Source organism: Strongylocentrotus purpuratus, unplaced genomic scaffold (assembly GCF_000002235.5).
Source record: "Strongylocentrotus purpuratus isolate Spur 01 unplaced genomic scaffold, Spur_5.0 spur5_contig_845, whole genome shotgun sequence".
NCBI classification, from domain to species: domain Eukaryota; kingdom Metazoa; phylum Echinodermata; class Echinoidea; order Camarodonta; family Strongylocentrotidae; genus Strongylocentrotus; species Strongylocentrotus purpuratus.
Window position 1 is genome coordinate 1076909 of NW_022145552.1, and position 22871 is coordinate 1099779.

Below are 22871 nucleotides of genomic sequence, written 5' to 3' on the forward strand. Positions count from 1 at the left end.
TGGTGCACAAAAGACAGAGCAAGACTTCTCAAGTGTGTGTGTGAGAGAGAGAGAGAGAGAGAGAGAGAGAGAGAAAGATAGAGAGAGAGAGAGAGGGGAAAGGGGGGGGGGGGGGGGAGAAGTAGAGAAGGGGACACAGACAGAGAAAGATAGTGCACAAAAATAAGAGAGCAAGACACAGAGAGAGAAAGGGAGATAGGAAGTTGGAGAAGGGGGACACGGAGACAGAAGAACAGAGTGCACAAAACAAGAACAAGACAGAGAGACAGGGAGTGAGAGAGAGAGAGAGAGAGAGAGAGAGAGAGAAGTGGGGAGGGGTCCAAACACATGGACAAACAGAGACAACAAGAGAGAGTAAATGAAATATTGGTAATCATACTAAACATGTAATTAGCCCCCTTAGCTCCTCAAATCAATAATCATTTTCTACCTTGCTAAAAAGCTGCCACCGAAACTATTGATCACTACCCTGCCTCTTCCAACAATCAATTTGTTATTGTGTTTTGCTATGGAAATGACAATGAATCAAGAATTAATTAGAGGGATATTTTGGAAGAAATATGGAAAGAGATTGATTTTTTTCAAGGGTAAATCAATGAACTTGGAGAAAGCTGAAATACCAAACATCTTGGTTATGGATGTATTCTGTTTATGATGAGAAAGATGAGATGAATCGTGTTTGAACCACTCTGATAGCACGATGGACAACAAATGGAATATATTTGTTATCGCTGTGGTAAGTATTTAAATCTATTGATATGAGTACATTTAAAATGTAATTTTCATTTGTGAGGATCTGTGCTAACAAAAATATAGCAATGTGCATGCATATAAACATGAAAATGAAAATAGTGTTAAAATGCCATTATTAATTAGGGGAATATATTTTTTGGCAAAATCTTCATGCACATGTACTCTCAATAAAGAATAAAGAATGCCTATTTCGTTTCCAGCTTTTGTTTCAAGTTTCATATTCTTATTAGTCTGTAACAGGGTTTTATTAGTAAGTATTTAAGAACTATATCATTTATCAATGTGTTAGATTTGGTTAGTACTTTTAATGACATTGAATTTCATAACTTCAACAGCCATATTTGAAAATGTGGGTTTGTGAACTTGTATTTTTTGTTAAAATGTTTTACAATTTGTATATCATAAATTGATTTAATAGCACAATAAATAAACTTCTTTTATTCGCAGGTATCTCTAATTTTCATCCCATTGACAGAACAAGAGGCTGGTGAGCGAGTTTGTTTTTTCAAAGCTAGTTTGATATGAATCATGATCTGGAAGTTGATTAAATAAATAAGTACATATACCTGGTCATATTATGATAGTAAAAACTAAAAATCCAATTCTATATCTAGAATTAGTTTCATGATTTGTACTCATGAAATGCCTATTAATTGCATAATCATTGAATTGTCATTAGTTTTGCCCCAGGATGACCATCATCAAGAGTACATGATGTCACCAGCACGGGCTGCTTCAGTTTTCTTAGAAATGTTCTATTGTTGAAAGAAATGAGCAACAGTATATTCTGCTGAAATTTAGGGACCAACTACAACTACAGTTAACAACTAAATTGTTCATACCCATAGTAAATTTGATGTTGTTTTTTTTGTTTTTTTTGTAAATCAAGAATAAAAGGTGTACTGGTTGAATTAAAGCATTTGTTGAACTCTTTTAGATATAAGCTTTTATTTGTCACATTTTCAAGAAACATAAATTTGTTGGTATGTGAAAAATTTATTTTTCACATACCAACAAAATTACAAAACTTGATAAGGGTGTGACTAATTTAGCTGTTTATTGTTTATTATGTCTTATGATTTTAGTGATATTTACTTAATTTAAAGATAAATAAGACTTGTATAAAGGTTTACCTGGCCGGTTTGCCTACAATATAGTATTATCAACTCACTTTTGTTTGTAAGTTAAATTTCTAATACTTTTTTTTTCTTTTGTAAGCTTTTCCTGGTTGCTATGATGATCCTATCCCTAGCTTCAATGGCACCTGTCCTACTCCCTACATCAATCCCGGTGAATATGACCGGAATGGTGTGACCCCTGACCTGTGTGTCGCCCTCTGTGACTCTACAAATTACAGGTAGTTTTACATTATTTACGTAGCTTTATAGTGACATACTGTATTGGCATAAGAAAGATGCATCTGGAACAAGATACGGGGATAGAGCGCTTTCTGTAGCTGCCCCCGAGTTGTGGAATAGCCTCCTGTCCTACATTCAAAATGCTCCTTCTACATCCACTTTCAAAGTATTGTTAAAAACCCGTCTGTTCAAATACATACCATGAATTTTGTCTTCTCTAAACATGTCAAATAAATAAATGATGTTGTACTTCTATTTGTTATGAAATAAGTCATGTTTAGCACAATTTAAGTTTGATTAAGTTGATTTATTCATTTATTTGTAACAAACTGTAATTTTGATTTTGTAACTTAACACAGCGTAACATACTGTATCTTTCCCAACTGGAAAAGACAGTCAAAATAATGATTTGATGAAAAATCTTTTAAACCCCCAGCCACGCAGTCCTGAAGTCTGGCAATGCCTGCTTCTGTCTGCAGGGTTCACCATTGGATGAGCTTGGCTCCAGCCACAACACCTCATCATGTGACCAGTCATGTGACTCGTCCCCCTCTCAGTCATGCGGAGGAGACAGACTGGTGTCGGTTTACGATGCACCCTTGAGGCTGGATGGAGTCCAGATTCGAGAACTTCAGAATCAGAGCGGTAAAATTATTTCTTTCTTGTTTTCTTTTTGGAGAAGATATCTCTGAACTTGTTGTGGATGCAGTAAAAAGTCTTTATTTTATGTCCCACAAACTACAACAAAATATTATGGGAAAAGGTCATGTTCATATGCAGCCACAGTTTTATGGAATAATTTGCCGGAATACCTAAGAAATATAGAACATAAGAAAAGTTTAGAAGTAATTTGAAAACATATTTATATAGCCCTTTGTATAATCTCACAGTTTTAAACCCAATGCACCATTTCCACTCCCTCTGTATTCTGTTCTGTAAAGAGCATATAATAGAGACATTCAATTATGCCAATGTGTATAATGCGCTATACAAAAACGTTTTTTTTTTTTTTCAAAGGTCAAACAATGGATCATCTTAAATCACCTTCCCCAAACAACATGACTCTTGAAACTATATGCAACATTTCTTTATACTTTAATAATAATTTATATGGACACACACTATATATCCCCTTCTTAGAACTTTGGTGAAATAAACATCTATACAAATTTTGATGAAAACTGAAAAATGAAAATTGGTAAAAGAACTCTAGCATTTTCTTCAAAAGTATTTTACTACTTTGTTGCTGTAGCATTGCATATAATTTGGTAATATGCAAAAATGCATATTATCACTATGGTTGGCAGTTTCATCAATGCTGATTAATTAATTACAATTACTTTTTCAAATCATGATTCCCCCCAATAAAAAGCAATTGATTACCAATTTGCCAAATTCAGAATTTGATGATTGTAATGAATCGCGATTTGGTAACCATAGACACATGGGATTATTGTTTCATGCATGTTTAAAAATAGTAAATATTCATTTTTCTGTTAAAATTGTGATACATCAAACCTTTCTACTGAGGCTACCCAAGGGAAAGATGGCAGGTGATCAGACAGGTGGTCTTTCTATACAGCTTCTACAACACACAATTCTTTCTAGAGGGGGACAAAATGCATGGCCACTGTAGACAGGTGGCCTTTGTAGAGAGGTGGCCACTATTAAAGCCCCACTGCACTACTTAACTACTTGCCCTCTATACAGTCAGACCGCAGCCGGTGCGAAAACCCTCTATTTTATTCAGCACGTATGCAAGAATTTACGTGTCTTGCATACGTAATGAGTAGTGCAGACGGTCTTGCCGATCGGCAATTTTTGCCTTTATAATTGTTCATTTCTCATGAAATGGGTCTTATTTTAAAGATAAGAAGTTGCACTCTCTATATACTTATATGTCAATCATGTTAGATATATTTTGGAAACAGATATTTCGCCTTGAAAAAAGGGTTTTTCGACGATAAATCTATCTAAAGAGTAGGGCTGATTTTCACATAGAAATCATTCTTGCGTCAAGAAGATGTTATAATCAGCATAAAGCATAAATATTTTTCTTTACAATGATATCAAAATTATTATATTTTACGCTGTACCAAAGTCAGGAACCAAAAAAGATCACGCTCATGTTCATGAATAATTAAAAAAAGTAGTCATCTTTGCCGATGTGATAATAGAGAGTTCTGATTGGTCAACTACGTCAACTACGTCACATATGTTTCGCTTTGGTTTATTAACATTCTGAATACCGCTATTTGGTAACCATGCGTTGTGGCGTGCGCCTGTAATACACGTGCGCGCAAGCCGTCTTGACAACAATCTAAGGACCCGAGATCAAATACCTCTCATGCCAGATAAAACGAATTTTATTTACTATTATTCTTTTTTAATCATTTTTCTAATTTTTTTTGGCCAGTCGATGGCGCGGCGGAGCTCCCTGGAGTTTAATAATCAGTTATGCATTGCCATTGCTCAGACGGCGAGCATGCACGAGTAGGAAATCACACAATTTCGCGCTATCATAAAAAGAACAAATTGGTAATTTCCGGGTTTTTAGGGTCTTAATTACCATGGTTATAAAAAGAACATGATTTTGCGTCAATTAGGTTTTGACATATTTTTGATCAGTGACTTTTCATCTTTCGAACGAATCTCAAAGTGGACAAATTTATTTTGTACCACAGTCAGGAACCAAAAGTGAAATTCCCGGGTCAAAACAGCAGTTGAAATGTTACAAAAATAACGTCAATAAAAGTTGTGAAAAATTATTGTTTACAAATTGCGAAATATGGCAAATTACATATCAAACTGATGCTGAAAATCTCGAGAGTGACTTTCCGTTGCATGCTGCCATGTTGAATGAAGTTAACGACCAAAAACGCAGCTACATGTACACCCCTACAAATCTCACTGAAAAGCGCATGGAAATTCAGCAGACGTAAATGTTATGTGATCGCCAGATATCGCTGAATAAAAATCAGCTTTCAGCCTCATTAACGCGCGCGCTGCGGTCTGACTGATATAGCAAACAATGCCTAATCGGTGACCATTAGTCCTCCATGTTCCCCTTTTTCTTATGTTAATTGAGATCTCTGATTTGATGAGATAACCACCTGTCAGTGACCATGCAGGGAGGTCTAATCCCTCCTGGCCAAACTAGTGCAGATAGGCTTTAAGACAGGTGTGGCTGACTGTATTTTTGTCCTATCGAACATTCAGCATTTCCTGCGTTTGAACCTGTGACCTTCACCCTCACCAACCCTGCCACCTGGAACCAAACCGACAACCAGACAGTGACCATCGACATCAGCTTTGATGATGACTATCCGTATCTCTACAAGGGGCAGTGGCGTGAGGAAATGCAATTTGAACATACCTTTACGTAAGTCGAGGGGAACTATACAGTGTGAGTCCAAAAAAAGTTTTCACCTAGAAAATTGCTAATTATTTTAAAAATCATCTATGAACAGTAAATTATTATACTTCTTATGAAAGACTGTTTTATCCTGAATCATTTGGTATCATTTATTTTTTATTTTTTAAATAATTAGCAATTTTTAAGTGTAAACTTTTTTTTGACTCACACGGTATATTCATTCTTCCAATTCAGACTGTTCGGTAGAAATCCCTTAGTTTTCATACTTGTATGTGAAGTAAAAAGGTACAGTATAATCAAGTCTGTTTTTTTTCTTGTACATTCTCATGTAGGATAATCTAAAATTACCTTTTACAAATTCGTTTACGGATTGCATGTTGTGCAATATTTTTCTCATTTAGTGAAAAAAGTATGTTTCATGTACAGTGTACACAGTTACATTTCCTTTTGTGTGTCTGCTTATTAAATGTTGGTTTCTAATTGGAAGTGAAGCCCTTTATGATTCTTGCTAGGGAACGTTGCTAACTTGAAAACTGGAAATGAATTTAGACTATTTACATGTTTACACTGTTTACACCAAACCTGCTAGTAGTCAGGGGCAGTTTCTCCAAGCCATCATAAATCTAACCTCTTGGACACCCTACTTAAAGCTGTGTTATAGAATCAACAAATGTTTCTATGGGATGACCATGAAGTTAGACTTACACTGTATTGAGCAACTGGCCCCAGGCTCCTACATTCCATTGTGTTACGTTGCATGTACACGAACATCTGTAATATTCTTTACAGGGAACCAGGTATACATGCCGTACACTTCAGACTGCTCCAAGCAGGACCAGGAACCGACTGGGTCCAACCAGTGTCCATCGTCATCCCCATCAGCGACGTCTCTATTGCCTGTCCCAACCGTAACCCGGGGATACAAAGCTACGACTGTGACATCACCGTTGCTATGGGAAGCGGCATGCAGATGTCGGCCTACTTCGAGGAGGATGCGGTGTTGGATAGTTTCAACGTGTCAGGTGATGAGAAAATAGCAGCTGCAAAACTTGTCAGTCATGCAAGAATGCTCAAGGATGATGTCAATTTATTTAAACTTAAAATATAAAATAAGCTCTTTGGGTCTTGAGCTTCATGTTAGATACTTATTGGAAATCAGTCATGCATATCTACATATTCATTGAAGGTTATATGACCAGTAAAAATAAATATTCCCTCACAAAAAATAAAAGTTAATTCTTTGTTGATAGGAATTGAGTGTAAGCTAATAATATGTAACATTCACAAGAAACATACTTCGGGACAAACTGATTTTTTACATACTTAAGATATTACAAAACCTGAAGAATTTAGTTGTTAAATGTACATGTACATGTATTAATTGATGTAATATTTTAAGCAAAGGTTTTGTTTGAAATATATCTAGTCAAAGCATGAGTATATTGAAATGAGCATTAATATAGACAAAGGTTATACATTGTTTTAATCAGCGAAGGACCTACATGTACCTGTTTACAATCCAGAAATTGATTTTATTGATGTTATCTTCTGCGGGAGAGCTTATCATTTAGTTACATATGGGATGGATGGTCCTTGACCCAAGCATATTTACAGATCTAATACCTTTATTGAGGCAGCAAGACTATGTTTTTATTGATTACTTTTCTTTTATCTTGACACCCCTTCCTCCCTGCTAAAAAAAAGCCAGTTAAAAAAATGTAAGATGGATATTATAGAATGGAAGAAAGATCTATGTTCAAAGGTACATCTGTGTAAGCTTATCTTAGTTACAGAATGATTTTCAATCATTGATTCTATTACTTCTTAACATTTTGTTATTAGCATGAAAATGTTCCAATATTGAAGGTTTTAATTTAATGTTGTTGCATATCTTTGTTGATTGTCTCTGCAATGAAATGAATTCAATTTTCTTCTTTCGATTTTAAATACTATTAGTTTTTATCTTATGCTGCACAAGTATTACAGAAAATAACTGTTGCATTTATGTTCTATAATAACATTTAAATGCAGTTCATTTAATCATCAGTATTTGTATCAAAAATCTTGATGACAAAACCTCTTCCATTCTTAGTCTGCATTTACATAGAGTAGAGAAATAAACCAAAGAAAGTTTGATTCATATATTCAGAAAATGATATCACACATGTTACTTCAAAGAATGACATTGTATTCTTACTTTTTTTAAATAAAAATTGTATCTTAGTGTTTATTAGCACTGTTAGGAACTTACTTCAGATTCTCAAGTAAGTATGTTGGAGTTGATAACGTTGCCCCTGGTCATTCTTCTACGATATGATCACAGTTGACTCTTGCATCTCCTGCTCATAAAATATTATTATGTCTTCAAAGAATGTATCTTTTTTGATATACCTGTATAATTTCTGATATATGATATTTATGGATCTTCTTCAGATTCTCAAGTTGAGTATGTTGGAGTGAATGCCTTCGCCCCTGATGATTCTTCTACAACACGATCAAAGATGACTCTTGCACCTCCTACTCAATCATTTGGAGAGCCGTTGAGTCCTGTACCTGTGGATGAACGTTACATTAAGGCCAAGGATCCCGTCCTTAAAGATGGCTTGCTGGTTGGATTCGATTTCGATGTACAAGTTTCAGGAAATGTTGTCCTTGAGGTAAAACAAAAGATTTTGAAGTGACCCTATCAAAATTTATAAGAAAAATTGGCTCATAGATTAGGGGAGCCCAAATTGTAAGCACTTTGTAATTGTAAGGGAAAAGAATTAAATGCTACGTGTATGTTAATGGGATAGGACAATTGTTTACTGGCAAATACAACTTGCTATTTGGTGTCCCATGTGTTACTAAATGCAAAGTATAACAGAGCTTTGAACATATGAAATTAACATAAAATCTCTCTCACTTTATCACTTTAATCAAAATTCAGTCTAATCCAAACTCTGGTAGGGCAATTTACTTAAAGGGAAAGTCCACCCCCAAAATAAGTTTGTTTCGATAGAGGCAGAATAATAAGAAAATCAGGTGAGTGAAAGTTTGAGCAAATTCTGAATGAAAATAAGAAAGTTATGAATTATTGAAGTTGTGATCAATCAAATACAAATTGGCAACTCTGTGACTTATTATATGAGCTCTCCTTCATTTGCTTTGTGCATAATATTCCATAAAATCATGTTTTCTTCGTTATTGATGACGGAATATATATTTGTTCCTTGCAGGGGGAGTATAGAAACATATTTGCAATTATTATATTAAGGGTGCATGTATGGTTGAAATTTTTCTTGAGGGAAAATGAAATTTTTAGATTTTTTTAGTACTGAGCAAATGAAAGTTGAGCTCGCATGATACGTCATAGAGTTGCCAATTTGTGTTTGATTGATCACAACTTCAAAAATCCTAACTTCCTTATTTTTAATCGGAATTTGCTCAAACTTTCACTGACTTGTTTCTCTCATTTTTCTACTCCTATTAAAACTAACTTAATTTCAGGGTGGACTTCCCCTTTAACAAATTTATGGGTAATTTTATTATCTTAGATGTGCTTATATAGTAACCTGTGGGACAAAATAGTTTGGACTTGCCCTTGCAGTTTCTGATAAAAGAAAATGTACTTGAAAAATGTTGAAGCCAGATATTATTTGACATTAATGTTCAGATGAGTATTGAATTAGTGAAAATGAATGGAAAAAGACTTACCGGTAACTCCTTATTGTGACAATAATGTGAATTGAAAATTTGGAATCAAGCAAGTTTTCATTGTTGGCAGTTAAAAAGAAATACAAAATGATCTTTGACAATGAAAAAGTGTTTAGCACAGTGATGATATGAATTATGATATTGAATTCATACAGGTTTTTCGCCCACTGGCAAATGAGAGCATGAAATGCGAGAACAATACAAAACCTGATGGAGCAGTTCTGCCAGTGTCTACAAGCTACAGCTGCCAGAACCAAGGAGGTTTCAGCTTCACAAAGAGAGCATGCATTAACCCCACTCCTGATGCCACTCTACCGACTCTCCTGACAACCTACAGATCGGTGATCAGTTTTAACGTGACCCTTCCGTCCCTCGGAAGATACTTTGTGTCTCTGGACGAGCAGGACAGGTTAGAAGTCCGCAGAGGAGACCTCCTGGCGCTGATCCCCAAGTCGGCAGCGATCGTCAGGCGGGCAACAGCAGCGGACCGGGAGTTGTCCCCTGTCAACGGCAGACTCACAGGGGATAGCATCTTGGAGTATGATGGTGTCACGTCTGTGCCTGGGGAACATCAGTGGAGGGCTTTGGTGGTGCTGCCATCTCGTATCTGGGTCAGGAACACCAACATCGGGATGTGGGATACCTCCTGGGTGAACGTGACCTTGACAAACCCTCTAGGAGAGAAGATGATGTCCGCTCTGGCTCCGGCACCGTACCCAGGGATAGAAATTGTCACACCACCTTATGGTGAGTAATTCTCATTATATTTCTCTTTCTTTGTACTGCTTATACATATCATGTATATTAGTCTTATCGTATTGCTGTTGGAGATTAATGTATATGGCAGTGTATGAAGAAGAATGTAGATACAGAGGTGGAAAATGGAATATCATTGTTACATACTCATTATTTCATTGCTTTGAAGTAAAATTGAAAGTGACAAATTTGCATTGCAAGTATTACACAATGACCTAACATGCAGATTTGGTATTAAATGCTGTACTTTCATCAGACCTTTATCTTCATGGTGGTGGTGGTGATGATGATGATTATGGGGATGCAATTCTGTAGATAATGAGTTTCTAATATTCATCAGAATGGTATTATGATATTTCATATGATTATGATACTGTGGGGTTGACAGAAAGAAGGTTTATGTATAGTAATTGTCACATCCCTGTAAATGTCATTCATATCAAAGGCTTGGTTGGTGATAACATCTTTCTTGAGGCCATCTTTGACATACAACTGGACAAGTTTTATTGGAGCTTTGGAGATGGTGAAGAGACCTTGATGAACCTATGCAACGTGGTGTACCACACCTGGACTGAGCCTGGACTGTACAATGTCACCGTAGAGGGGAAGACCCCCCAAGGTTCTGGCATTTTGATGGTAAGTTTTAACCAAGGAAAAATATTTGTACCAATAGCATAATGATAATCACCTGATTTTTTTCTCTGATTCTTTCCAATTTTCTTACTCAAAAGGGGGAAATGTTGTTAGATGCCATTTTTTCTCTGAACCCTTTAATTTTTTGTTAAAAAAGTGCCCACTATCACCCCTGATGAATTGGAAGAATATTCATGTTCTTTGTAAGAGCCTATAAGCAAGGGCATACTGTACGGTATGTATGTTTAGATGTGCATACATGATTTTACAGTTGTTTTGCATTTGCATTTGCATGTTAGGAATGGAATTATTGATTATGTATTGAGTGGCATGGTTGAAATGACCATTCTTTCCTTTTTAATGATTACAAATGAATTAAAAGATAAAGAATTAAAAGATCTTCTATGATATTCCACTCTACTTTGACACACCATTAATTGTAATCATAACAATCTCTGAACAGAAATGGATAAGAACAATTTCAAGGGGACATCTTTCTTATTTACTCTTTTATTCAACAACAGCAACTACAATAACAAAAACAAAATGGGCGGGGAAAAGGAATGGGAGAGGAAGGGAGAAGGCAAATTAACATTAATTTAAAAGATGATTTGTATATGTTCGTTTAAAAAGCTGGAAGACTTTTTGTACATTTTAAGATTTTTTATCTCCATCAATCAGACAACCTTCCTTGTGACCCACAATCCTCCATTGCCCAACATCACTCTGAATGACACAGGTTCTTCTCAAGAATATGATGATGATGGTTCTCTTAAAGTATCAGGAGATGTGTCTTTGTCATGGCATGTCAACTATGAAGGTAAGTGAAAAAAGGGAAAGGCCCTACACCCAGGGATGGGAATTCCCCTTTACTAATCTCCAGAGGTCACTGTATAAAATACTTCTGTTTCCTATAAAAATACTTCCTTGTTTATATGAGCTCATTTTGGTTTGGCTATTGTTAAATTTAGATGTACCTGCAGTACTCAGCTTATTTTTTCCATGTCAGCTCTTCTTCATCACAGAGCTAAGTTGCTGTATGCACCTTCTTGTATTAATCATGGCAAGGAATGGATTACCATTGTACACACATGTAGATTTCTTTCAATGTTTCAAAAATTGTCTGAAAAACTGCAAGTATTGCAACATGTTTTAGATTTACCAGAGGGATGTGAGGAATCTCTCTTTATGGAAGAAGAAAAAAACAGACCACTTAGTCTGTCATGGACACTTAGTTTGTCTACCGTATCTGTGTCAGACAGCAACAGAGATCAATCTTTCTAAATTATTGGGCTTCATAGCAACAGACAAGTGGTAGAAGAAAGTATGTTGGAATACCAGAAGACACTCTGAAATGAGTATCATTTTTGGGGACTTAATTCAAAGCTTACTGGTAACCCCTTTCTCATCTCTGTATCATAAAATTCTTAAAGAATGTCAGGGAAAAAATTAATATTTATTTTTCGGGGGCTACTTTTCAAGCTTGCCTGCATAAAAATAACACTCTAAAATTTGTTTTGCATTGAACTCTATGCAAATTTATTTTTTTCACTGAAGAATGTGCAAGGCTTTTATATCATTGGTCTTAAAATTTAGAGACATGAGGGGTGTTTCACAAAGATCCTAAGTTAAACTTCGCTTTAAGTTGGACCTAACAATTATGGAAAGCCATTAGCATCTTTGAAAATATTTTGTAAAAGTTGTTTTAAAAGGCATAAAATGTTGATTCAAATCATTCATATTTTCTATCATCAAGGAGATTTCATGTTCTTGATGTGGAATTTATAGAAAGTCTAAAATACTTTAACTTTTGCTTTTGAATTTATTTTATTTTAAGGCTAAAAAAATTGCTGTTCATAATATTTAAGTCCAACTTAGATAACTTTGACTTAAGGTCTTTGTGAAACACCCCCTGAAGTTTGAATTTGAATCAGATCGTACACATATATGCATATTGATCTGATTAAGAATCATGAAAACATACAAAAATATAATATCTACTTTTGAATAAGCACCAACTGGACAAAACAAAGAGTTCTCTTTGATTATTTTGAAATGCTCATGTTCTGAAATTTATTAACTGCACAGTGTACAAACAAATTTGATTTGTTATCATGTAGTGCAAATTTAATCTTGAAATATATACTCCTTCCTGTATTAATTCCATTCATTTCTTTACAGCTACCAATGTCACTTACGAAGTTAGTCTAGGGAATGCTTCTGAGGTTTCCATGGCAGTTTGGGAAGGGTCATCAGAGGTCACTGTAGCATCTGCTTCTGTGGGGATCTGTGGGGATCTCATCAACATCACTCTCAAACATGAAGGTAAATAAATGCTTTTTTGGCAATGTTTAGTGATGATAGTTTTGATATTTTAACTTATGTATTTATTAATTACTGCTATTTTATTATGTATATTTGATTTAAATTTTATTTTGTACCCAAGACAGATGTCAGTCTTTGGACTGTTTGCTCTTGGTTTTTGTTTTCAATAAAATCCTATATATATATATATATATATATATCATCAACTTGAGTTTAAAATACATTCAGACATACAGAATTTAAAGAAAATCAGAAAACTCAATACCTTCAGCCATTCCTATGTTGTACACTTTTATGGAGTAAGTAAAAATGACAGTGTTTCATTTGATATTTTAACATAGAATTACCCAATATTTCTGGGTAGAGAGTATAAACTAACAATATGATTTGTTTTGATTTTCCTTACTTATTTTGATTTCCAGATTGGGGTGCAACATTGAGTATTTTTTCATCGTCATCGTGCATGCTACCAGTTTCCATAGTATCCCAGAATGCATTTGGCAATGACACTCTATTACTTGACTTGTACATTCTTGAGGCTATCACAGAGAGTCCAATCATCAATGTAACTGCCAATTTCAGTGAAGTAGGAGAAGATCGATTTGTGGCACACGATGAAGATATGATCATTGATATTGAGATTATAGATGGCAGAGGAATCATTGTCAATATCTCTTTAAACGATGCCAACATCACAAGCACCTGTTTTGATTGGCTAGTGCTTGACCGCAGGGCCAGATGTGTCCTGAAGGTGTCGGACTTGGAGCTCGGGACCTACAACCTCAGAGTGCAAGTGAGCAATGAATTCTCTCCAGTGTATGAATCGTCAGTGAATTTCACAGTCGAGATGAAGATTGAAAACTTGAGGGTCCAGGTGGATAACCTGGTAGAGCGCGACCAAGATGTACCCATCTGCGTCTATGGAGATCAGGGAAGCTCTGTTAAGTATATCATCCAGATCTCGGATGGGACAAACCTGACAGGAACTACTGATCGTTTGTCCACTAACTCTTCATGCCAGACAACAGTACATCAGTTCCCTGTACAAGGGAGGTTATCTTTAGTTGTTACAGCAAAGAACGAGATCAGCCAGGATAGTGTCGTTGAGATGGTCGTTGTAATGGCTCCAGTCTATACCCTGATCATCAATGTCCAAGAACAGGTCAATCTCAATGCTTCTCAGATGGGGTATGCTGTTGTAACAATAGATTACGAAGGCCTACCTGCTCTGCAACCTGTGGAAGTTAAATTGAATGTCACTCTGATCAATACAGCCGACAATTCATCAAGTACACTTGACTTTGCAGTATCAGAAGATAGCCCTTTTCCAGTGACTTTCCAAATTCCCTTCTTTTCAAGTGGAATTTTTTTGTATGAGTACTTCCTCTTCAACAATGTGAGCTATGTTACATCGACAGGGGAAATCATTGCTGGTTCTCGGATACAGAATGCAACATTTAATGTCAACAGTCTAACAGTTTGGTCTGGTGAGACGGTCAATTTTACCATTGCCCTTGTAGCCGGAACAGATTTGATCTACACTGTTGACTTTGGGGACGGTTCAATCATCCAGTCTAGCAACATTACCAATGAACTTCAGATGAAGTTCAGCCATGTATTTTCAGCTTGTTGGACACAGGATTTTGAGGTCATCCTTAGTGTGAAAAACAGCATGAGTATGGCTGAAGAAACCATCACTCTCTCTGTCATTCCAGCAATGTTTTCTGTTGTCAATGACAGTCCCTTCGGGATTTCTGCCCCACCATATCAGATCGTCCAGGTACCATTCCTTCTCTTTCGTGCAAAAAACTTCTCTGTGCCTGATGATGTTGTGTACCTTGCAGACTTTGATGATGGTGTTGGAGAGCGGGAACTTCATTTGACCTTTGAAAACTCCCCATCTTTGGACACCAGCACAGCCACCCATCTTGTTACTGTCTGGAAGTCGTTCACGGCCCCTGGAGCATTCAACGTCACGTTTGTATTCAACTCTTCTGCAGTCTTTCAGGAATGCGAGATCCCTGTTGAAGTGTTCGAGGAAGTGTCCAACCCAAGGGTTGATTTCTTCTTCACCAGTGGGGATGTCACCGACGAAGCCATGGATGAGACTGCCTTTGGAACCGGTGGTGACCATGTACCTCTTGATGCTGCAGTTGTAGTCCAAGTTGTTACAACAGGTGGTACAAACTTATTCTATGAATGGTCTTTTGGAACTGACAATGACTCTGCTCTCCTTGAGCTTCCGCCTAGTTATTGGAAAGGGGAGTCCCCTCGCAACTTCTGGAAGTTCAAAAGGCCAGGTTCCTACCTGGTTTCAGTCAACGTTTCCAATGCTGTCAGTTGGGTAGAGAATTCCGTTACAGTGGTTGCTCAGTCCAAAGTGTCTGGTCTTTCTGTTGAAGGACCAGGTATCGATGTTGCCAATAAAACGTTGTTGTTCACACTCCGTTTCTCAAGTCTACCTACAGAAGCATGTGTCTTGTTGGACTTTCAAGACCTGTCATCAAGACCATCGTATTTGGCAGGAGCTGGTGATTCTAGTTGTGCCACTATGGATTTCCGCTTGGCAAGCACCCTCGATGACAGGCCACTTCAGATACTCGATCTGACGCAAATGTGGAATGATGACCAGACATCTATTGATGTGTACAATGAATTTGGTGCCACAGGGGCATTCACTGTGAAGGTCCTTGTTCAAAACACTGTATCACAAGAACAAACTTCCATTGAACAGGTTATCAGGAGTCCTGGATGCCATCCTCCGGTCGTCACTTTTGGACATACTGGTGAACTCTCCAACCTGGTATCTCAAAGACTTAGCGTCCAGACAACATTATCAATCAACTGTACATCGTCCAACCTGGTTTACTACATGTGGCAGGTGTTCTTTCTTTGGGACAATGGCACTCTAGAGGAAGTGGCACTTCCTTCTTCTGTTGCTTCAGAAGGTGCTACACTGTCAAAGATTGTGATCCCTGCTCGCACACTCACTCCTGGGAACCATGTGATATCTGTCACTGTATCAATCCAGGATGAGCCTGGATTGGCGACCATTGCCACCACGAATGCATCGATTGCTGCCAGTGATCTTGTGGCAAAGATCAACGGGGGTGATCAACGGATCGTGTCCTACCAGGTGGATGATCCAGTCACGGAGGCCTTGACAACACAGAGTTTCTATGTGGATGGTTCATTATCCTCTGACCCTGACAAGGACCCACAGGATCACTTGGGATGGACGTTCACGTGGCAGTGCAGAAGGAAGAGGTACACCCTCGCCAATGGCACAATCATCAACGATCTTGAGACCTTTCAGCAGTGGAATGAGGACTTCTCCATGCTCCGGTCTGACAGTGTGGTCAATCCTGACTTTGAGAAGGAAGCATCTGATGTTGGAGGGTGCTTTGGACGTAATGGAGGACCTTCTAATGCATCTTTGCCGGGAGGTGAGTCAGTGATCAGTGTTCATGAATCTGAGTTTCTCATTTAGATACTCTGCAGATAATTATACCTGTAAACACATTTACATGTATGTGCTGTGTTAAAGTTCTGCAGCTTCCTTTTGCAAATCATATGTAAATATTCTTATAAAGTATAACCTGTATTTCTAATAAAAGTTCAGTGATTAAAAAATAGGTATACGTTATAATTTGCAAAGTAAAGCAAAGTATAAGCACAATTTGCCTTTTACTATCGTAACCCCTTGGAAACAATTCCATTGTCCTTCAATATGTGTCATACATGTTGCTGGTTTTAATCCTGAGTTAACCTGGGACCCGTTTCAAAAAGCCTTTTTCCAATGAAAAATTACAAAAATCAGTGACAAATCTGTTGATAACCAATCAGAAGCAAGGATTTCAGTAGCTTATAACAAAAACTGTCATCTGTCACTGATGACAAGTTTTGTGAAACGCCCCCCTGGACTCTGTATTCAATGATTTAACAATGCTCAGACTAAGATACCGTACTCGGTAGGGTTTCGATATTGTTTTTAGAATGATCTTGCAAGACAGGATAATCATGAATCTATCCAATTATTTCCATACATAGGTCTGCTATCAGTCCGGTCAGGAATCTTCACTGTGGATACACACTACCTCTACCCCAACATGGAGTACGAGTTCAAGCTCTATGTGTCTGATGGATCCAGGAGTGCCACTGCTCTTCAAACCCTCTACGTAGTGGATGGCTTCATACCTGATGTCTATCTGAAGTATGTTCAATGCTTGTTTATGTTGCATGTTTGGGTCTTCAAAAAGAATCAACACCAAAAAATGAAAATAGGAGTTTAGTTCACTGTACATGCATGTTAATTAGCTTCATGGTATACTAAAGCACAATATCACCAAGAAATATAAATTCTTGCTATTTATCAACTATAAGCATCATAGAATTCTGAAAAATAAAAGGTTTGGATGACTTACCAAAATTATATATACCGGTAGGCTTTAAAAATGACACTGTTTACTAAATGTACATCCAAACCACTTAAATAACAATAAATGACATTTTCTTTGAACTCATATTTTGCTGTTCCTGTTGAAAAGTGGATCAGGAAAGATTTTAATGAAGGTGAAGAATAATTGGAGTAACTTTTCCTAACAGGGATAAAGATCTCATTATACCTAGAAATATGTAAAACAGGCATCAGTAAAGGGAAATTGTATTATCATTTTTTTTGTTGAGGGGGGGGGGGGGGGAAAGGAGGGCAGCAAAAACAATACACTGGAGTGGTGGGTGATTTAGCCCATGAAAGCTCGAAAATGCTAAATTGAAAAAGAACTCTCAGCTGGTATTATAAAAAGGGTGCTTATAAAGCTCTTACAACCAAAGTCTCTAGGTATAACAAACAAAATTTTATTAGATGAACAGTTACATATTAAACAAAACAAAAAATTACAAATAAACCTACAATTTACAACACGTATGAAACATTCATCAATATGAACAGAACAATGACATACTTTAATCTCACTGTGAGAAAATCACGCTCATGCAACACCGAATCCTGCAAACAGAAAAGCTTTTTTGACCTGGGGTGGGGGGATTTAGATTCAGGCATTGTGATCAGAGAGAGAGAGTATTCCTTTGATATGCTACAATCTTGTTTCATTCATGCATGTATTCAGGTGTAAAGCCAACTGCAGGGACAAGATCAACCCTCAGAACCGATGGGTCATGGGAGTAGTCTTGTCTCCAGCTGCTGATATCGTTGTCAACCAAACTGTCTACTACAAGTAAGTCATTAATTTATGAGATTATGCTCATGTATTTGATGATAATACTGTAGAAACAAATCGCAAATTCCACTGAAGTGAATCCTTGCTGGCATTACTAAAGCCCAACTGACCTGGTTCGGTCATGTTTCCAGAATGAACAGAGCACGCTTCACTAAACGCTTACTCATGGAGACTGTTGTTGGAACAAATAGGCAAGATAGACCAGGGTAGAGATACATCCTAGTAGGCAGCACCTCCCAAAAGGTATATACATGTAGAATTGCACAAGATAGGAAACATGGTTTGAATATGTTTGTGGAGCCATCTGGAATTCCCCCACCTTTTGATTTGTATTGCTTCTTTATTCTATTCCCCATTTGGTATTCATATGCTTGTCTCTGTTGTGTGTGCTTTGATTCATATTGTGGTAATGAACGGATTTAAACCTGAAAGTTAAATGAGCTCAGGAATCTACCTTGTATAGCCCAGATATATTGGTATATCTGCAGGGCCTGTTTTATCCACAGCAAAAGACCACCCCCCCCCAAAAAAAAAAAAACTCTTTTTTAATTTTTTTTTTTATCAACTGTAGATGGGATCTGTCAGTATACCAGAACAACATGAAGCAGTTGTTGTCTCCAGATGCATGGCTGCCCTATACTTCGCTGTCCAACCAGACCACGACCTCGGCTGACCATTTGTTGGCCATCAAGAGTGGATTCTTAGAGGAAGGCAAGCAATATGAGATAAGTCTAATGGCCTCCTACTCACCTACTTTCAATATCAAAGGTAAGCGTCATATTACTTCAGTGCGTTTCCATTTTCACCGTTTTAGAGCTAAATCATGTTTGAGTTGACTGTGAAAAATGTTCATAATCAAGAGCTTCACAAGGCTTGTGAAAGGGTGAACACTTGATTTTGTTTTTCTATTTGTTTTGTCTAATCAAAATCAAACTCAAACAATTGCTTATTCACACTTAGGCTTGTGAATTTAGCTTGAAAAGATTCAGGCTCAATTGAACTTGGAAGTATTTGAATGAATTTTCATTTATCTTTAAATTCTCAGTAAAATATATCCATGATATTTACATTCATACTTCTTTATACTGCCGTGTAAAATTGAACCTCCAAATGTGGGTAGAGATTTTAATCGGAATGTCAATTGGCACTTTATATCTTTAATGAATGTTACCATCTTTCAGCGGATATGTCAATGACCCTTGACATCAATGCTCCTCCGTACGGTGGCACCTGCTCCATCACTCCTCTGGAAGGCACCGTGGCGGTGACCAAGTACTCCTTTGCCTGTCAGGATTGGATGGTGACAGATCAAGACTGCTTACCTCTGCTCTATGCTGTAAGGGCGAAGGTCAGGGGTGTCGCGGAGACGGTGTCTCTGAGTACCCAGGATACCAGTGACGTCTGGCCTCTGATTTACTCTGGTAGGTGGTGAGATAAGAATGGGGATGATGATCGTGGTGACGGTGACGGAAATGATGGTGATGAAAATGAGGAGGAAGAAGATAAGAAGGAGCAGGAGGAGCTCAGCAGGGGAATGGAAGGAGGAAGAGCAGGAGGAAGAGGAGGAGGAAGAGGATATTGATGATGATGAGGAGGAGGAAGAGGATGGTTAAGATATGGCTTCCAACATGAATCGGTACCTGTTCCTAGTGACATAAAAATCAATAATTTCACATCAAATTGATGCTCAATTGCTCATATACAGGAACGAGCCCTGCCTCTTCAGATCTATTCTTCTCCACTGGATTATCCGGCTATGACTACATTGTTGATGTCAAAGTGCAGATCAGTGATATCTATGGAACCTATGCCTTGGATTCCAACATGGAAATCAGGGTGAGAATTGGTTCCTTAAAGCCCATCTGTACTAGTTTACAGGAGGGATTAGACCACCCTGCAAGGTCACTGACAGGTGGTTATCTCATTAAATCAGCTCTCACTTAGCATAAGAAAAAGAGGATTAAAGGGAGGATTAATGGTCACCGATTAGGCATTGTTTGCTATATAGAGGGCCCAAGTAGCTATAAGTATGCAGTGGGGCTTTAAGGTAATAGATAACATCTGATTAAATAGAATGTTAAAGAGAGAAGGGGGGGGGGGATACATGTATATGTATATCCTTCATGAAAATGGATTGGAACTGTACAGTTAATGCAACATCTACATGAAGGATTAATGGACTGTAGTAAAATAAGCATCTAGGACAACAAGTAAGTTGATAGAATTTCAGAAAAAGATTTAATGTTGTACTAATTTAGAGTAGAAATGAGCTACAAACTCTTTGTAGTGAGAACACATTTCAAGAGGATCGATGTAACTAATTACATGGTTTTGAAGGTAGACTCAGACCCCGTTCTCACTCACTTTGAAAGTGGTCTTAGTTAAACCGCTCCAGAGGAACGGGTCTTGAGGAACGGTTTGCGAGCGTACACACTCCGAGCAGTTTTTAATGGCTCAAACCGCTCCACGAGTCAAAGTGGTCTTGTTGCTATGGCAGCTCAGGTCAGCAGATCAATTTTTTCGCGCGCGGAATACAAACCGTATGTACCGTACTACATGTTTCGCATCGAAGGTCACTAGCTCACTTCAGTTCAAAGTACGCTTTCCGTTCACATTGCACGTTAGAGCGCTCCAAACCGCTCCTAATAAGACCCGCTCCTCAAGACCACCTCGGAAGGTGGTCTTCTGGAGCGGTCCAGAAGTCCACTTCCTGGACCACTTTGACCGTTCTCACTCACCTAAGAACTGCTCCTGAGGAACGGGTCTTAGTTAGAGCGCTCCAGAGCGCTCCAACGAAGTGAGTGAGAACGGGGTCTAATATATTTTTTTTGTAAAGCATGGACAAGTAAAATTAATAAAAAGATTCATCAGAATATATGAGAAGGAGATCCTTGTGAGAGGAAATTAAAATAAGAAAAAGATAATAAAAACAAATGAGAAAGGGCAAAGATAGGGCTGTACAAAATAGTTGTCATAATATTAGTGGTAGTGATGGCAATCCATTATTATGCAATGCATTATTATGTAATGCATTTTCAGATCTACACTTTTGCAACTCGCTTTGACACTTGGTTTAAATTCTCTGACTTGTTTTACCATTCAAATATGAAAATTCAATCAAGGGTGTGCAGATATTTTAATTCTAGTAATAGTATGCTAATTGCTGAATAGTTTGATAATCATCCTATATTTTAGGTACATCCGTTCAATGAGGCATTGTCTGGTGATCTGGCCGACACCCTTACCGACCTGACAAACAGCATGGTTTCAGAAGCATCTACGGGATACTCTGACTACGCTACCAGTTATGCTAGGGTCATCTCAGACATCCTTAATACAGGTAGGCCCATAGAAGTGTGCTTAGAAATTCATGAACATCACTATAGGAAAAGATGGTGATGACATTAGTGATGATGGTGGTGATTATGGATGTGAGGAAGTTGATGGTGGTGACGATTTTGATGACATTTATGAAGGTGGTTTCAGAAGCATCTACGGGATACTCTGACTATGCTACCAGTTATGCTAGGGTCATCTCAGACATCCTTAATACAGGTAGGCCTAAGTGTGTTTAAAAAGATGGTGATATAACATTAGTAATGATGGGGGTGATGGTGGTGATGCTGGCGATTATGGATGTGATAATGGAAGTTATGAAGTTGAAGGTGTTGACGATGTTGATGACATTTATGAAGGTGTTGATGTCATATGTTCAGTGTTCTGGGGGGTGTTTCACAAAGATCCTAAGTTGAACTTATCTCTAAGTTGGACTTAACAATTACGGAAAGCTGTTAGCATCTTTGAAAATATTTTGTAAAAGTTATTTAAAAAGTGTAAAATGTGGATTTAAATCATTCATATTTTCTAGAATCAAGGAGATTTTCTTGTTCTTGATGTGGAATGTATGAAAAGTATAAAATACTCTTTTGGGGCTTTTGAATATATTTTATTTTAAGGCTACAAACGGCTCTCCATAATGTTTAAGTCCAACTTAGAGTTCAGTTTTACTTAGAATCTTTGAGAAACGCCCCCCTGGTGTCTATGTGATCTGGCCCACATTCATAAACATTACTAAGCTAGTTGTCAACTAATTACACAGGGTATTGTACATTGTTAGTTGACAACTATATAAGGTTATTAAGGTTTAATGAATGTGAGCCCAATATGGTACTACTAGTATGACATAAAGAATGTTTACATGTGTTATATACATAGATTCATCATCTGGATCAACTCAGCCTGATGAGACATCATCAAATAGTGCCCTGAGTTCAGAAATCAAGATGGGGGTGAGTAATTAGTATGGCAACGGCAAAATAATCTGTTGCATTCATAATACATGTGGTCAATTTTAGGAGGAGGAGGTGGTGTAATTGTGTGCATGTAATATATTTCATGATTATTAGCATTATATCTCATGTAAAGTGCCTTGAAAAATATTATGTAATACACTATATATAAATGAAGCATGTTATTTTTATTATCATAATGATAATTATTATACTATTTGCTAACTTGGATTTGTTCAGATAAGGGAGAAGATGGTGACTATTCTAGAGCCTGCTGCCTCATCTTCTATCTCTGTCGATGATGTGGACCAGATCTCATCCGTACTGAACCTAGCAACTGCTGTGTCAAGTGAGGTCTCCACCACAACACAGGTAATTCTATTCATGAGTGGATGGGATGTTTGGGGAAGAAGAAAGTGATAAGGAGAAGAAATAAAAAGGGAAA

The 22871-nt window shown here is 37.4% G+C and overlaps 1 protein-coding gene across 1 annotated transcript; it reads left to right on the forward strand.

The window, feature by feature from the left end:
* The first annotated feature begins 700 nt into the window (after nucleotides 1–700).
* Nucleotides 701–22846, forward strand: LOC115926475. The gene is made up of 20 exons (XM_030991219.1): nucleotides 701–736; nucleotides 1201–1240; nucleotides 1972–2110; nucleotides 2548–2756; nucleotides 5331–5493; nucleotides 6277–6509; nucleotides 7921–8144; nucleotides 9339–9930; nucleotides 10385–10575; nucleotides 11254–11392; nucleotides 12754–12897; nucleotides 13320–16343; nucleotides 16948–17110; nucleotides 18027–18134; nucleotides 18709–18905; nucleotides 19319–19558; nucleotides 19843–19973; nucleotides 21333–21477; nucleotides 22353–22426; nucleotides 22667–22846. Exons 1-20 carry the CDS (start codon nucleotides 701–703, stop codon nucleotides 22844–22846), a joined length of 6372 nt encoding a protein of 2123 aa, XP_030847079.1.
* The last annotated feature ends 25 nt before the right edge of the window (nucleotides 22847–22871 follow it).